General features: G+C 38.3%; 1 protein-coding gene across 51 annotated transcripts in view; it reads right to left on the bottom strand.

Annotated features, from left to right (window-relative positions):
- Positions 1-15,695, bottom strand: part of RBFOX2 (RNA binding fox-1 homolog 2) — a 295,158-nt gene that overhangs the window by 31,623 nt on the left and 247,840 nt on the right. For 18 of the 51 annotated variants that reach the window (XM_077948062.1, XM_077948060.1, XM_077948069.1 and 15 more), the window contains 2 exons: positions 12,135-12,278; positions 8,250-8,303 (listed from right to left, as the gene is read on the bottom strand). In XM_077948062.1, coding sequence (XP_077804188.1) covers positions 8,250-8,303; positions 12,135-12,278 — 198 coding nt within the window. 51 annotated transcript variants of the gene reach the window in all.

The following is a 15,695-nucleotide window of genomic DNA, read 5'->3' as shown; positions in this document are numbered from 1 at the left end:
GAAAGTCAAACTTTTAAAGAAAGGTCACAGAGAGTGATGAATTTTAATATCACACTTTAGAAGAATTTTGGCTGTATTTCAACTGGTCCTCACAGTCATATATTTTATGACTTAGGTTAAATTAATACATTGTAAATTAATAGTTGGATTACTATTAAGTTATATGAAAACTAAGACCTAGGTTTTTGATATTAGCATTATGACTATATCTACACACCCACATACAAATATACGTACTAGTTTGTCTTCTTAAATATAACCATGAAGTAAAAAGAATAGACATGTTGGTTTCATGTTGAAGGTAAAGAAACTGAGTCAAACTGAGATTAAATACACAAGGATATACAGCTAATGGTGAGAAAATTCTAAGCCTTTTCAAATCTCAGTTCAGTATTCTATTTACTAAATGATATTAGTCCTAAAAGCCTTATATTTTTTTCAAATCTAATTGCTAAATATCTTCCATAACCTTCTTTTCTGAAATGTGTTGAAAGAACATTAGTGATAACTGCATCCAAAAGAATGGAAGGTGGTATGATGAGCACTGAAATTTTACAGTCAGCAAATGACAAAGTTTAACATTAATGTCTGCTTGGATAAGATTTTCTCAATAATGACTTTAACATTCTGGAACAAAATTTCACTTTCAAATGTTTTAAAAGTGTTTCATAAAGAAAGATGCTTATACACCAAAGGAAATGCGAATCAAGATGCCAAAAATATAAAAATAAAGCAATCTTTATAAGCATCTTTTCCCTGGGGTGATAGGAGGAAGAAGGCCTTGTTGATGCGCTGGGACTCCTTAGTATGAAACATAAAGGTAAGAGGATTTCTTTATTTGCTTTGAAGACAAACAGACCTTGCAATAGGGCAAACAATGGCTTCCTAAAGTTGTCCACATCCTAATCCCCAGAGCCAGTGAATATGTTACCTTACACAGCAAAAGGGATTTTGCAGATGCGATTAAGTTAATGATCTTGAGATAGAGAGATTATCCTGGATTATCCGGTTGGGCCCAATATAATACAGTGGCCCAATGTGGCCACTGTACTGTGCTTATAAGTGAAAAGCGGACACAGGAGAGTCCGAATCAGAGTAAAGCAGCCTGAGAAAGACTTGACTGGCCATTGCTGGCTCTGAAGACAGAAGGGAGCTATAGTCCAAGAAATGTGGGCAGCCTCTAGAAGTTAGAAAAGGTGAGAAAACAGATGATCCCTTAGAGCCTCCTCAAGAACCCAACACACTGATTTTAGCCTTGTGAGACCCATTTTGGACTTCTGACCTCCAGGGCTGTAAGATAATAAATGTGTGGTTTTAAGCCACCCAATTTGTGGTAATCTGTTCAGAAGTCATAGGGAATTAATACATACCTCTTAGAATTAAAGTCCATGATTAGGAAGGTGAGAGGTATTAGTAGAATTTTTTGAAGTTCTGTTCTTAAATACTTTTCTCTCATGTTTAAACTTTAAACAGGTGATTTTCCATCAACCCAAACATGCTTCCTTATCTATCACACTCACAATTTAGTTTCAATAACATGAACTCAGATCTTAAAACATTTTTAGAATACACTATTTCTTCAATAAAATTTAGCATTTTAGAAAAGGTGCCAGAAACTGTGCTAAAGATGTTCACAGATTATCCAGGTTTAAAAGTCATCAGTAGAAAAGCCTGCTTACATGAACTCATGTTTTGTCACTTTGCTCTTAGAAACCGAATTAAGTTGGTCATTCTGATCTCTTGCTTTGGAAAAAAAAAGTTAGTAAAATTATGTCTAAATCTAAATATTTTCCTTAGAACAACTTCCAAATGATCGTAGAACAGCTTCTAAATGATCATACAACCTATCAAACACTGAACCAGTCTACACAGGTATAATATATATAACAAATAGATTACATAATCTGTAACAAATAGATTTAATCTCAAATTCTGAACAAGAGGAAATATTTCAGCTATGTAAACAGATGGAGAATTTTTGTTATCTAAACTCCTGTTAATAAAACCAGATTTAAAAAAGTAAACTTTATTTTTTAATTAAAAAATGATTTTGACATGTCTGTCTACACTAGCACTACAGAGAGAAATATAATACAAACCACATATATAATTTAAAATTTTCTAATAATCACATTTAAAAAGTAGAAACAGGTGAGATTAATTTTAACAATGTATTTTATTTAACCCAATATATACACATAACACTTCAATATGATATCAATATTAAAACATTATTAGTGAGAGTTAGCATTCTTTTTTTGTGCTAATTCTGAAATGGTGTCCATTTTACCCTTATAGGCACACCTCAGTTTAAACTCTCCAAATTTCAAGTGCTAAATGTGACCACTGTGCTGGGCAATGCAGGTCTCTACACTTTATACTCCTCTAAGTTCGCAGTCCTCAAAGTCCTTCTAAATTAAACATTTAAACACACCAGTGTTACATGAGTGATTTACCAGCTGACTTCTGGAAACTGAAGAATGGTATATTTATTAGGTGTATGGTTGTAGTTAAAACTTCTACAAAGTGTGACAACAATTTCACAGCCTGCCTTGACATCATCGAGGACATATAGGAGCCAAGTAACTGTCACCTTTTTAGTCTGGCCTCAGACTGCAATAAATAACAAGCAATAGAATGAACATTGTAAAAATATTATTAAAATTTGTATAATTTTTGAATTTTTCGATCTCAGAAGAATGAGAAAGAAAATTTACCATGTAACTTTTAAGGGAGAAATCAAAAGCAGACGGATCTCCTGGGTATGGCCAGAACACAGAAATAAAAAAAAAATAAAAAATAAAAAATAAAACTAAAGCCCATAATGGTAACAAAAGAAAAAAAAAACAAAAACAAAAAATTAAGCCCTTCAGAAACACATGCACTGTTAATTCAGTTTCAAATATAATAAAAAAAGCCATTTCACTCCAACATTACCTATCAAGTTCTACTGAAAGTCACAAAGGCCTACTTACTGTAACTTCCAAAAAAGTATTTTGATAATACTTTGAAAGAAATAATTTCCCTTTGCATGAAATTAAAAGCCATGATAATAGGAAAAACATTATAGCAAATTACTTGTGTCTAAGGAATGGGAATAGGTGTTTTATCTCCCCTAACTACAGCCTAAACTTAAGCCCAACCTAAACCTAGATCCCCATTATTCCAGAAATCCACCTGAGAAAAGTAATGAGAACATGTTAAGCAAATATTTGCTATGGTCCTAGTGTAAAGAAAAGATAAATATTTAAGGTGATAGCTATCCCAATTACTCTGATTTGATTATATGAATGTATCGGATTATCACATATACCCTGAAAATATGTACATCTAGTATCTATTGATTTTAGAAAAAAGAAAAAAAAATTGCTAGAAATCTCAGTAATTACTTCTGGGCTGTATAATATTTGTAGTTCTTTAGTGGACTTAATAAGCACTACCTGAAGAGCTGAACAGTTTCAACACATTCAATATCTTAATACATATCCATGCAAGAGATGATATACCAAAATATTCTGGCAAAAATTTATAGAAAACGTAAATGTTACAATCTGTGTATTTCTTTATTTAATAAGTTTGATAATTATCACCAAAAATTGTTCTGTGGTTGGATGATGGTGAATAAGATGGTAGAAAGTCTGATCCACAATGGAATAACTTTTGAAAAAAACAAGTTCTTAATCACTAAAAATTTCTAGCAGAGAATGCAAGGTCAAGAATACAGGGGGTTGAACTAGGTGACCATTTTGGGTTATGTTTTAAGGTTCTATATGAGAAAATAAGACTAGAAGGATACATGAGAATATCAGTAGTGAACATTCCTCTTCAATAAACTATGTATCTTTTTCTTTATACTTTTCATTAAGCATCATGTTTTCCTTTTGAAAGACTGCTTTTTTAAGATGCTACCTAAAGGATATATACGGAGAGTAAACAATAGTTTATCATTCAAACTGGGACACTTTGAGGGAGAAAGGGGTCATTTATTAATAATTATGCGAAGACAATAGGTTTAAACCGGGGCTATCCTGGATAAGCCAGGACATACGGTCACTCTAACTAGGCATGATCTTATTATTTGTGTTAATAATCTTTCATTACTGGTGAAACTTGGAGAATTAATAAAGCTACATAAACTCATATAATAATTTTCTAAGTTCTATTTGAATAAATTGGTTAATTTTTTGGCAGGAGTACAATTTTCCATCCTATATCTTAATAGTACATTTTCAAAAGGCTAGTCTATCTCTGTTTCAGTTAATCAAAGAAACTTAGATACAGGTGATTCTATGTTTGTTTGTTTGTTTATTTATTTTATTTTTTGAGATTGGGTCTCACTTTGTCACACAGGCTGGAGTGCAGTGATGCCATCTCGGCTCACTGCAAGCTCCACCTCCCAGGTTTATGCCATTCTCCTGCCTCAGCCTCCTGAGTAGCTGGGACCACAGGAGCCCACCACCACGCCCGGTTAATTTTTTTTTTTGCTTTGTATTTTTAGTAGAGACAGGGTTTCACTGTGTTAGCCAGGATGGCTGATTCTATGTTTTTACAAAGGATTAGGGAGTAAAAAGACTAAAATTCACATGAAATAATTTAAACATATATGTATGCATGTGTGTGCACAAATATGATATATATTCATTCCATAATCTAAGTAAACCAAATCTAGAATATGAAGGTAAAAGAAGGAAAAAAGGAAAAACTAGTCAACAACAAAGAAAAAACTACTATAGAGTAATTCTACTCTAAAGGCAAGCTGGAAAAAGAAGAATACTGGCAGACAAGGAGGCTGTGATCATGGCAGTGGAACACCGTCTACTCATGTTTTCAAATGGGTATATTCTAAAACCCTGGGTGATGGTCTTATTATACAAAATAAGATACGGGAAGGAGTTGCTTTTTGTTTTGGAACAATTTGATTAAACACGGTTTTACATGTAAGTATTGCTATCTTAGAGTTATTTTGTGACGAGTTTTTCCATTACTGCTCTAAAAAAATTCAATAAAGCTAATTTCTGTACAGAAAAGCACTCTGTTTGAAAGTTAGAGGAGCTCTTCACTACACAACAGGACTATATAAAGCCTCCTTTTCTCTGGTTATTTTCAAAATATTCTGTAATTTTACAGTCAACCTCAAACATATAAAAGGAATAGGACACTAAACTTAATTCACAAAACAGAAACTGCTCATTAATTTATCTTAGGTGGATCCCAGAGGAGGCATCCATGGGTTTGATTCCAAAGTAAATCTCTATTAGGAGCCTCAGAACAGTTCCAAGGGCACCCATTCCAGCAAAGAACTTTAGGTAGCAGTTAAGAAAGCTCTGAAGGACAAAAACAAGGTTTTTATCAGTCCTTGAAGGCAGATTCAGGGCAATTCTGAATTCTGTGCTTTGTTTTTAAAACATTTACCAATCAGTACAGAGTCTGTGAACCCTTTAGCAGCCCAAAGAAAAATGGGGCAGTGAGGATACAGCATCAAGCTGACAGAAGCAGCCTATGCTTTTAGATTTCCCAAAAGAAAGCTCATGTCATTACTTTCAAATGAAAATTACACGGGAGAAGTAACTGGATGAGGTAAATGTTAAACAAAGTGGGGCCAGGATGCGGTGGCTCACACCTGTAATCCCAGTACTGTGGGAGGCCAAGGCAGGCAGATCATTTGAGACCAGGAGTTTGAGACCAGCCTGGCCAACATGGTGAAACCCTGTCTGTACTAAAAATATCAAAAATTAGCCAGGGGTGGTAGTGCGTGCCTGTTATCCCAGCTACTCTGGAGGCTGAGGCACAAGAATCGCTTGAACCCAGGAGGCGGAGGTTGCAGTGAGTCAAGACTGTGCCACTGCAACTCTAGCCTGGGCAACAGAGTGAGACTCTACCTCAAAAAAAAAGAAAAAGAAAAAGAAATTGATAGCAGGCAAATTCTTAAAGTCAATGAAATAAGCCTCAAGAAAGATCAATTTCCTTTGCTTCACAATAATTCAAATTATTTTCTTGGTAAGGAACAAGTCCTCAATGCCTGATGAAGCTACACTGGCCTTCTAGTTGTTAGACTCTAGTTAAGAATATTTTAAGTACATACACTCACAAGTAAAAATATTTAAAACTACTACTTCAGATAGTTTACAGAGTGGCCAATAATCTCCATATATTTATTTACACTCATGTGCTTCTTATCTCTAAACCACTGTCATTTTCCCACCTTGTAGCTAAAAAATATCACACAAAATAAACACAAACAATGCAACAAAGGAACAGAAATCCATTGTGAGAAAAATTACAAGCATAAATAGTTTACTGGTTGCACTCTAAATAGACTTCACTTTAAAAAATACTTACCAAGTGCTGGAGAAAGTTCTGTATAGGCATATTAATCATTTTTGTTTTAACTGAAAACTGGAAGCTTAGAGTATAATTACCTCTTTAATAATTAACAAATAATTATTATAGTCAGAATTAAATACTTTTAGTGTTGATACATTCTACAAAGGAAGGCAATAATAAGTAGCATTAGAACAGCACATACATTTTTATGTGTACAGATGGGGGCAGGAGGTATATAAACTCTGTTATCAATTCCCAAAGTATGGTGAATTTGGAGTATGAAATTGGAGAGGTAAATATTAGCTCATTTATTGGCTTTATTTAGCTTTCCCTCAAATTACATGTTTAAGAGATTTAACCATAACCAAAAGCTATTTTCAAAGTTCAGTGATGACCAAATGATAATTAAGTAAAAAATTGCTCTAACCTAACAAATCAAAGTAGCAACAGCAAGGTAAATATTTATAGGCTTGGCTATGGCTGATGGTTCCAGTAGGATGTATTTCATTTAATAAGCAGTGAGAAAACTCTCAAGTAACATGTCCAAAAATTCAGCTCATCAAAAACTTTTTTTTTCATAACACCACTGTAAGACTTCGCTATTCCCTTGTTCCTAAAAACATTGCTGTTTCTTTTAATGCGTGGAAATTCTAAATCATATAGATTGGGAATTTAAAATAGTAAATAGGGGAAATAATTTTTATTTATTTATTTATTTTGAGATAGTCTTGCTCTGTTGCCCAGGTTGGAATGTAGTGGCACAATCTCGGTTCACTGTAACCTCTGCCTCCTGGGTTCAAGTGATTCTCCTGCCTCAGTCTCCCGAGTAGCTGGGATTACAGGCGTGTGCCACCGTGCCCGGCTAATTTTTGTATTTTAAGTAGAGACGGAGTTTCACCATGTTGGCCAGGCTGGTCTTGAACTCTTGACCTCAGGTGATCCGCCCGCCTCGGCCTCCCAAAGTGCTGGGATTACAGGCGTGAGCCACCCCGCCCAGCCTAATAGGGGAAATAAATTTTAATTAAAAACTTCAGTTCTTATATAGAACACATTTAGAGGAAAATACACACATAAAAGTACACACATACTTTCATTCTTATGCAAAAAAATCTAACTCACTGTACTTGTGATTTAGGTGACTCTACATCCTGAGGATTGCCTATGTGGGTAGAACTTAAAGGAGGAAATCAGTTCATACTAAATTCCTCAGTTATTTCTCACTCTGTTTAAGTGTTATCACAATTTTCAAAAGAGACTGCAAGTTAACTGAATAATCAAAGCATTAAACTTGTTCTAAGTATGTTGTTTTGAAGTTGGATTTTGGCTGAATTGTTCTGATAGAATTCAGAATAGAATTCTCATAGAATTTCACTTTTTTAAAGTCTTTGTGCTCCTTCTTTAAATGGAGAAAGCTGAGGCCAAATTTAAGGCTCATAAAGCACTGTCATCTCCTACATCCTGTGTTCTTTATGCCCCACTCTTCCCTCAACCTTCTCTGCTTCTTACTTTATCAGCCCTCCACCCCTGTATAAGTATCAGAATAAAGTTTGGCCATGTGGTAGCTTATTTTTAGAGATAATCTACCTTAAGGTAGACACTTAGGATACTTTTGTTTTTTGTTTTTTTTTTTGAGACAGAGTCTCGCTGTGTTGCCCAGGCTAGAGTGCAGTGGCGCCATCTCAGCTCACTGCAAGTTCCGCCTCCCGGGCTCACGCCATTCTCCTGCCTCAGCCTCCAGAGTAGCTGGGACTACAGGCACCCGCTACCACGCCAGGCTAATTTTTCTGTATTTTTAGTAGAGACGGGGACTTAGGATACTTTTATGCAGGCTTGAAAACAGTTTATGTTTTCTGAATACTTGCTATTTAAAAGAACACAAAACTCAAAAAGAAATCAAGCACACTTGACACTGAAATGGAGCTTACCTTAGAGCCACGTTCATTAAAGATTATTTCTACATCTAGGATTTTGCCGAACTGCTGCAGAGATAAAAATAAAAACATTTACTTATGGTCAGGTTTTTATCCACATATTTTGTTCTCTTCTGAAATGGGAATAGTTTATTTTTCTTCTTCTGTAAACTCCTTATTTAACTTCTATGTTTGTATTTGTTAGTAAGTTCCAATAGCAGTTTCTGATTTTTCCTCATTGCTGAGCTGACAGTTTCTCCTTTCTCAGTTCACTCACTCAGGCAATTTATCCACCTCTCTGTGTGGAAGCTGTTGTTGAAAGTTATTCACAGTGTTAGCCCATTAGATGTTGTATGGGGACAAGAACTTGGAATTTTCCTAACTACATCTCTTTATTTTTTAAAACAGTCTCATTTGAAAAGCAAATCCTAGTAAGTAGAATAATATACTATAGAAGGCTATTCCCCTCCTTTTTTTAATACAAAGTATATTCACTATATGAAAAGCAGAAAACATAAACAAAAGGAAAAGGGAAAACAGAAAATAAAGATCATCTGCGGCCGGGCACGGTGGCTCACGCCTGTAATCCCAGCACTTTGGGAGGCTGAGGCAGGCGGATCAACTGAGGTGAGGAGTTCAAGACCAGCCTGACCAACATGGAGAAACTCCGTCTCTACTAAAAATACAAAATTAGCCGGGCGTGGTGGCGTGTGCCTGTAATCCCAGCTACTCAGGAGGCTGAGGCAGGAGAATCGCTTGAACCCGGGAGGTGGAGGTTGCAGTGCGCTGAGATCGCGCCATTGCACTCCAGCCTGGGCAACAAGAGCGAAACTCCATCACAAAAAAATAAAAATCATATGCAATCCTATCATCGATAGGTTTTAGTACACAGCATTCCAGGCTTTCCCTCAGGCATGTAGAGATAAGTAACCATAGACATCAGATACATTCTATAATTTGCTTGTTATTTAAAAAAAAAAAAAAAAAAAAAAAGAGTCTTGAACTGTCACCCAGGCTGGAGTCCAGTGGCACGATCTTGGCTCACTGTAACCTGTGCCTCCTGGGTTCAAGCTATTCTCCTGCCTCAGCCTCCCGAGTAGCTGGGATTACGAGTGCCCGCCACCACGCCCAGCTAATTTTTGTATTTTTAGTAGAGAGGGGCTTTTACCACGTTGACCAGCCTGGTCTCGAACTCTTGACTTCATGTGATCCGCCCGCCTCAGCCTCCCAAAGCATATATTGCTTTTATTTTTTTAACTTAGCAATAGATTATGAACAACTATCTAAGTCAATATATATCTGTGTTACCACTTCTATAGGCTACATGCTATTCACCACTTTAATATTTCTACAACAAACATCAAGAATATTTTAAATAACACCTCTCTTTAGTAATTCTTTAAACATTTTAACATTCAGAAAAGCAAGCAAAAACTAAAGACACAAAGCCTAAACTCTATTGTTATGTAGCTAAATAGCCGACTAGAGGGTTACACAAAACACAATCATTATTTAGGGGGAAAGTATATAAAAAGAGACAAAACTGTTTAATCAATGCTTGGATGAAATGAATTGAAGGTACATGCAGAAAATTTCCAGATATCTTTTTGGCTCATATTTCCCTCTGAGTATTGGAGTCATACCTGATTATCTACTTCACTTGGGTTTCAAAGCAGACTTTGGGAAATGTGAAAAAAACTGAAAAAGGGAAAGAGCAAAACAGAAATCATGCCGTTCCACTGGATTCAATCATTACTATCTTTATCAAAAAACTTGTATTAATAACCCAAGTTTTCTACAGTAAGACATCTTGGTTTGGTTTAATAGAAAAACCATGGAAAAAGGAAAATGTCTTATTTTACATGGGAGGACATTTATGCTTATCCTATAAAACTAAGATTTGCATGGTGCTTTGGAGTTTGTTTTGTTTTATATTTTCTAGTGCATTCTTATAATATCCTTCTGGAGTAAGGATCACATTCCTTTTATGGTTAAGGAGAACGAGGCTAAAAGACGCTATTCGTCAAGTTTATGAAGCTAATGAAATGGAGCGTGGAATGCCTGCTCTTTACCATGGCTACTGTTCTTCTAAGTAATAGAGAGTCACAATATGGAAGAAAATAAAGCAACTAGGTATCTCTGGTAAGGAAAAAGTTATTTCTTTTGCACTTTATGCCTTATGAGAAGGGCATAATACATTTCAAGAAATCACTAACTGGCCCAGGCAGATCTGCAATGGACGCTATTTTTCTGACTCAAGAGAAAACAAACCTCTGGCAGATGAGAATGTACTCCATTCTCACAGACCTCCAGAGACTAAGATTTTATATAAGTTCTGATAATTCAGTAGAGAGCCTAATAACTCAGGCTCCCGAGAAGTTTCTTCTGCATAACCCAAGTCCTTTATGCTGCCCTTTATTTTCTGTTGTTCTCTTCTCTGAAGAAATGGAAAATATCTGGTTACCACTTTCTGTGTAAAGCTCTCCAAATACTTCAAGAACATCAACTCTGGCCTTCTCTTTAGTGTGGAAAATATATCCAGGTAGTCAGCTAAAAATGAAAGAATGTTGCCCCAGTGTCTTGTCACCATGAAGTGGGCACAAAGACTCAAAGAAGAGCATTTGCTTTTCTAATAAAGTACCAGGCAGCTATCCTAGTGGAATTAGAAAAACAAAACAAAACAAAACAAAACCTATTGATTATCTCTGGGTTAAGAGTTTGGTCAAATTCAAAAAGCAAAAACACACAGGCTCAGAAAAAATTAAGATCCTTAGCAGCCATTCACTTCCCAACAACTTAAATGTTTGCAATTAACTTTTTTCATGATGGTGATTCAGGAGGAAATAAACAGTTGAAAGAATACATCAGAGGTAGTAAACCAATCCTCTACAATGATTTTAGATACTGGTTTTGACACTGTGGGGTACGAGCAACGAAGTATTATAAAAACAAAATACTGAGGTACTGTTTTCACAAATATTATTTCATTTAATTTATAACACTCTGAAAGGCAGAGATTACTATCTCTATGTTTACAAATATGATATTTAAATTCAAAAAGGTTACATGAATCCCAAAGTTCACACGCGAATAGAATCTGAACCCAGACTCTTTGACTCCAAAATCTATACTCTTTCCACTTTAATGAGCCACCTCTAAACCTGTATTCTCTACATCGTGAATCTTTTTAGACATTACAAAGCTAAGTAGAGAGTGGCAATAATGCATCCCTGAATCTAGTTTCTTTGGTCTTGCAGTTGAGGCAGATAAGAGGAGAGGAAGGCAGTACTGAGCTGGGCTTACATGGAAGGCAAAGGAAAAAACTAAGAAGGCGACAGGATGAATAAGCAGTGGTCCCCAAACTTAAGTGCACATGAGTATCAGCTGGGGATCTTGTAAACATACCTAAGCCCAAGCCACACTCCAGGCCAATTAAATCACAACCCTAGAATGTGAGACATAGACATCAATATTTTTTAAGCTTCCCAGGTAATTTCCAGTGTGCAAACAAGTTTAGGAATCATTGCTCTAAAAGAATATGCACGTTTGCTCTTTCAGGTGAAACTAAGCATAATATTGGTATGTTTACTGAGTTCGGTAGGTGAGTAGGGTGACCATGCTGGTTTCAGCACTGAAAGTCTCCCATCACAAGAAGCCCCTCAGTCACAGCAAACTGGGTCATAGGGCCACCTTATGCGTGCAGCAACCTGCAAGACTATGTCTAGAGCAGACTGGATGATAGAAAAAGGTTTCTAAAGACTGATGAAAAGACCGATTTATCTCAGAATCTTTCTCAATCTATTTGTAGTTTAAGCCTAAAGTAATAATGACTAATAACACACCTGGGGGATTAAAATCTACTTTAATTGTAAAATCCATAAAAAAACTTCAGAGACTTACCCCAAACATCTGCCGGAGGTCAGGGTCCCGGAAGCGGAAAGGAATATTAGAGACATGCAGCCGTTTCGGGGTAGATTTACTCTCTGAATTTTCACTACTTTGTGTCTGTGACTGCTGGCCGTCTGTCTGTGCTCCACCTTCTGTCTGCTAAGCAAAGAAATAAATAATAAAGAATGAAAACTAAACACAATTACTCTAAAATAATTAATGTTCCCCCCACAGCAATCATCCCCAAACAGGGTATGTTTAAGCAAAAATTACAGTAGTCCCTTCAAAGACAAAAACAACAACAACAAAAAACACAAAGATGTTATTAATGTTCTAAATGCTACCATCTACAAACAAAATGTTGGTGTTTTGAGTATTTACAGTATGCTAGCAAAATGGGAGCTGAGGTACACAGAAGTACTAAGTGACGTGCCCAAGATCACATGAAGATGCATTAGGATAACTGAAGATACAAAAATAGTTCCTTTATTCTTAGACTTTTAGAACTTTCTATTTTTAAGATATTTCTATTCTGAAAATAGAGAGTCTGTTATACTTAGTTATGGAGGTCACTTCATTTTTTGGTCTATGATCTCAGGCTCTCTCAAGGAAATGAAATAGGGAAATATTTCTATATTTCATTCCCTCTATTAGCTCTAGAGTTATTACTACTATGTTGCCAAAGTATTATAATGATATTATTTATGAAGAGGAAAAACCTAGCAATAACTGAAGAAGCTTCTTTTTTTTTTTTTTTTTTTTTTTGAGACGGAGTCTGGCTCTGTCGCTCAGGCTGGAGTGCAGTGGCACGATCTTGGCTCACTGCAAGCTCCGCCTCCCAGGTTCACGCCATTCTCCTGCCTCAGCCTCCCGAGTAGCTGGACTATATAGGCACTCGGCTAATTTTTTGTATTTTTGGTAGAGACGAGGTTTCACCCTGTTAGCCAGGATGGTCTCGATCTCCTGACCTCGTGATCTGCCCACCTCGGCCTTCCAAAGTGTTGGGATTACAGGCGTAAGCCACCGCACCTGGCCAAGAAGCTTTTTACTCTGAAACAAATCTGTACTCTCCTCCCTAACTTATGCAATTCCAGCTAACTTTAGTCCAGGGGAACCCAACCTTCTGCAGCCCAGAGCAAAGTGCATTGAGAGAATCTAACTGTAGGAAAAGGCTTTAGAGACCCTGACTCATCTGCTACTCAACCTAAAAATGCAAGATTTGTACATATCCACAGTTAAAGAGTATAAATGAGTGTGGGTATGCATTTATTTATTTATATTTATTTTTTACTTTTTGGACTCAGTTTAATGGGTTGTGCATGGTAACCCAATATGCTCACACATGCACACAAGAATCATATGCAGAAATCAAAGTTTCAAGACAGGACAGCTACTGTATGTGCCTGCACGCTGGTATTTTCTAGTTTGTTTTCCTTTTTCTTACCTAGCATAACCCAGTAAATTGAATTTACAACCCACTAAGAGGTCACAGCCTGTGGACTGGAAAACAGTGAACTAAACAACCTCTCTGAGCACTCTGGCGCTTGCAGAAAACCAGGTTTTGCTGCAGCATCCTCAGCACCATTCCACGAGGAGGGAGGCAACGCATCCCATGTCCCCACGACACACAGGAGGAGACAGAACAGGGGCTCTCCGTGGGCCACCCCATTAAGCCAGTCGGAGCACTTGGACTCAGATCTCCCAAACTTCATGCGATTTCCACTCCATCATGCTGAATTTCCATGTGGCTTTCAAAATCATTGCTAAGCGCTGTTTCCATGACGCCACACTCACGTTTTAAGTGAAAATCTATTACGAAATAAAAACTTTTTTTGGAAACTATACTGCTGCAGAGAAAGCACACTGTCAAGAGTGTGCATTTCGGGTGCAGTGGGTGGGAAGAAGAACCTACAACATGTGGTCTACATGGTAGCTGCTTTTCAAAAGCGAGTTTTTGGGGGCACAGCGAGGGAGGAACCACTAGAACTGTCATTGAACAGTCATGTGCTTCTCTCCAATCAGGAAACTCCAGCAGCTGCAGAGAACATCCAGAATCAGAAGCGAACACCTGAGTCAGGACCTTCTGGGCCATAAAGATGGTCTTTTGATGAGAAAGCCAGGGCCCCCAGACACCACGTGTCCTGCATGGAATCACCAATTGGCCAATAGCAGGGCCCACGAGGAAGCCTAGGATTTCAAGGACGGCCCCGCACTACTCTAAAAATGTTTCTACCACCAATACACACTTGAATGGGCCCATGCCTGTAGGGAAGGCATTATCAACTCACACCAATTCCAAAGGAAGAAACCCAGGCTCAGGGGCTTCCCAGTGAAGACAGGTACAGTTCCCTGAAAACCACGCCCCAGACTAGAGTGCATGGTCCTCCACTGGACAGACCCCGTGGCCCGTCCTCAGGATCCCAGAACAGGCTGCTCAGTGACATGCACTAAAAGTGGCAGGGACGGGCACTGGGAGATCCTGCCTATGCAGAAAAAGTCCTCCCAGGAAGCAAACCACATTTCCAATCTGGTGAATCACGCTCAGTAGAATAAAATCCAGGCCAATCAGCTATGCCTTCAACTCAAAAGGAATCTGAAGAATACATAAGTTAGTTACACACTGTCACCAAAGCAGTTAGGGAGAGCTTCTGAGATGATGAAAACCAAGGGAAAGGGGATGGAGATGAACAAAAATGATCTCATTAAGCCAGAGGCAGGTGAAGCCACACCACTTCTGGAAAAGTGTAACAATAAGGCAAGAACTCAGGTTCCCAGGGAGAGGGACATGGGCTAAGGGTGACTTGGTGCCCGCAGGCAAATTGCTTAACTTCCCTGCCCTCCTGGCACCTCATGCCCGACACAGCCTCTGGTATTGGGAGTGGTGCGGTATCAGAGGGCTGCTCTCCTTCAGGCCGGCCTTGCTGTCCACACCGGGAGGCAGGCACGCAGTCACTCAGGTAGAAGACCTTCTAAGGCTTCCACTGCCCAAGGGCTGCAAGGGCATCCTTCAATGAAGACAGACGCTTGGTGGCCACTATCCCCATTCTTCTTCAATCTCATCCCCCTTGTGGTTTCGGATGCCGCGGACCAAGTCCTGCAGGTTCTTGTCAAACATGCAGTTGATGATGACCTTCACCATCTTGAGGGCCATACTGGTGGACCACAGGCTTCTGCCCCAGGAGGCCCACGGCTGCTTGCCGTGAGAGGGCCCGGGGGCTGCAACTACTGCCAGCGGATCGCTGAGCTGCCAGCCGCTGTGGTGGGGCAGGCTCCTAGGCCAGCGCAGTGGCGGGGTTCGAGGACCGCGGCAGAGGCTGCGACCTGCTCCACAGGGGCTGCGATCCCACTCAGGGCCTCTTGCAAACGGCAGACAAGCATTTATTTATTTTTATTTTGTTATTTATTTATTTTTCAATTGAGACAGTGTCTCACTCTGCCACCCAGGCTGGAGTATAATAGCGAGATCAAAACTCACTGCAGCCTCAACCTCCTGGGTTCAAGTGATCCTTCCACCTCAGCCTCCCAAATGGCTGGCACTACAGGTACACACCATCACACCCGGCTTAATATTCA

This window comes from Macaca mulatta, chromosome 10, assembly GCF_049350105.2.
Source record: "Macaca mulatta isolate MMU2019108-1 chromosome 10, T2T-MMU8v2.0, whole genome shotgun sequence".
Taxonomy (NCBI): domain Eukaryota; kingdom Metazoa; phylum Chordata; class Mammalia; order Primates; family Cercopithecidae; genus Macaca; species Macaca mulatta.
The sequence above is the reverse complement of the archived record's forward strand: the minus strand, read 5'-3'. Positions and strand labels throughout refer to the sequence as shown.